Source organism: Chrysochloris asiatica, unplaced genomic scaffold (assembly GCF_000296735.1).
Source record: "Chrysochloris asiatica unplaced genomic scaffold, ChrAsi1.0 scaffold00069, whole genome shotgun sequence".
In the NCBI taxonomy this organism is placed as follows: domain Eukaryota; kingdom Metazoa; phylum Chordata; class Mammalia; order Afrosoricida; family Chrysochloridae; genus Chrysochloris; species Chrysochloris asiatica.
The window spans coordinates 3,047,313-3,049,890 of NW_006408587.1; the positions used below are offsets into that span (position 1 = coordinate 3,047,313).

Consider the following 2,578-nt stretch of genomic DNA (forward strand, 5'->3'; position numbering starts at 1 on the left):
AAGAATATCATTTTTGGTAAGGTGGAGGGCTAGAGAAAAAGGGGACGACGCCCAGCAAGATGCATTGGCAAAGTGGCAGCATCAATGGGCTCAAGCATGGCAATAATTGTGAGGTTGGCCTAGGACAGGGCAGTGTTTCGTTCTATTGTGCATAGGGTTGCTATGAGTCAGTACTGACTTGATGGCACCTAACAACAACAATAACTAGCATGGCAGATGCTTTTTCTTTATTGTAACAGAAATGCTATGATATGTAGTTAGGTGAAAATATTTTTTCAAAGATTAGCAAATAATATATGTGGCATGTTATTGTTTTCTTAAAAGTATGCTATGCTTAACTCAGATATACTCAAGGGACCTTCAAAAGGTTTGTGGAAAATGGAATATAAATTTTTCCGCAAACTTTTGAAGCCCCATCATTTATGAAGGGAGCACGTAAGTTAAATGTTTATATCATGTAACTACACAAGAGGCAAGAGTCCTGGTGTGGCACTGTGGGTTAATGAACTGGACTGCAAAGTCAGTTTGATATGCAAGGTCGGTGGTTCAAGTTCACCAGCTGCTCCTCAGAAACCCTATCCAGGTCACTGTGGGTCAAAACTGACTCAATAGCATTTAACAACACCAATAACATATCTACATTCTTACCTACATATATTTGTAATGGGAAAAGCTTACCTAAGATGTAAATGGTAGGTATTTCTCTGTAGGTGAATTTTTATATTTTTGTCTTTGTTCATATACTTTCTTTTTCTGTGATAAATAGATGGCACTTATAGAAAAATATCTAAGTAGAATAGCAAAAATTGTGGCCCCAGTAAATGTTAACATCCAGAAACAAAAATAAATGAAAAATTACTTAAATGGACAAGTCTGTATAAATGTAATTGGATTTTTGAGCACATAACTGAGCAACAATATTAATATCACTGAGGTTTTACAATGAGCCAAATACTAAGCTATATATTATCTTATTTGTTTCACAATCTATGCAGTAAGAATCATTATCTCCATTTTACTGATGAAGAGACTGAGGCTCAATCACAGAATTTAACATCATAAATCAAAAAGGCACAGTCTGAGTTGTTGTTGTTAAGTGCTGTCAAGTCGGTTCCAACTCATAGCGACCCTGTATAGGGTTTCCGAGGAGCAGCTGGTGAGTTTGAACTGCCGATCTTGCATTTCAAACGGCTTTGCAGTCTGGCGCATTAACCCACGTACAGGGTGTTAATTACAATGCTATCTAGAATATCCAGAAAATCACACACATCATGTTGCCTCTTGTGTTGTTGTTGTTGTTGTTGTTAAGTGCCATCAAGTTGGTTCCGACCTATAGCAACCCCTGTATAGAGTTTCCGAGGAATGGCTGGTGAGCTTAAACTGCGGACCTTGCAGTTCAAACGGACTTTGCAGTCCAGCGCGTTAACCTGCAGCACCACACCAGAACTCCTTACTCTTGTGTAGTTACATGATACAGACATTTAACTTACATGCCGCCTTCATAAACTAAATCCCATCTTCTAAATCTGATGCCGGTATCATAAATAATCCTCACATAAAGCATTAAAATTTAATTTTTGAAAGAAAAAAAAAGATGAAAAATGGAGCAAACCTTGAAGGGAAGTAAGAATTTCTTAGAATCCTGCACCCATCCCTATTTACCTCTAATGCTAAGATAATTAACTCAGAAGTAAAAAGAAAAAAACAAAATGACCATTGCTGTGGAGCTGACTCTAATAGTGACCCTGTCAGACACAGTAGAACTGCCCCTATGGGATACTCAAGATTACACATCTTTAAGAATGCAAACTGCCACATCTTTCTCCCTTAGAGCTGCTGGTGGGTTCAAACCACTGACCCTGCAGCTCAAACCAACCTTGTGGTCCACTGTTTATTCTACAGTACTACACCAGGACTCAGTAGTAGAATTGTTGAAATATCTAGGAATCTCCATAGAGGTTTTCCTTTCTTCTTTCAGTCTAATTCAGTAGTAATCTAATCTGAAGTGCCAAAAAATTACAATATAAGATTGTAGACCAAATCCTGTAGGCTATCCATTAAGGGCATTTAGGAAAATGGTCAAGGACAATTTGATATCCACAGATCTATTTCTTATGGTTTCACATCAGAACCTAAACAGTGATGAAGATGAACTGTGTAGTCATTTCTTTCTCTGCCCCAACTTTCCAGGACCAGGCGGCTGGGGTGCAGCAAATCGGCTGGATTACTCTTACGATGACTTCCTGGATGTCGTGCAAGAAACTCCCACAGGCACCAGCAAAGCCAGACCTTCACGGAGCAAAAGAAGCTCTCCAATATCTGACCACAAAATTAAGTTAATTTTTAACATTACAGGTAAGGATAAACTATTTGATTGAAAAAAATTGTATCATGTAAAATTCTTCATCGAAAACCCTTTTCTCAGATGTTCTATTTATTTTTCTGAAGAAACCACCCAGGAACTGAGAATTAGGGAGAGTCTAATCAACTAAGCCTTGTCATTTATAGTCTATCAACTGTCATTAGTATATCCTGGAGTCCTGGTGTGGCACTGTGGGTTAATGCACTAGACTGCAGA

General features: G+C 38.3%; 1 protein-coding gene across 1 annotated transcript in view; it reads left to right on the plus strand.

The window, feature by feature from the left end:
- SVEP1 (sushi, von Willebrand factor type A, EGF and pentraxin domain containing 1) overlaps positions 1-2,578 on the plus strand; it is a 247,462-nt gene that overhangs the window by 145,845 nt on the left and 99,039 nt on the right. The window contains exon 15 of the mRNA XM_006864679.1: positions 2,191-2,355. Within this exon, the coding sequence (XP_006864741.1) occupies positions 2,191-2,355 (165 nt within the window). The remainder of the gene's footprint in view (positions 1-2,190; positions 2,356-2,578) is intronic.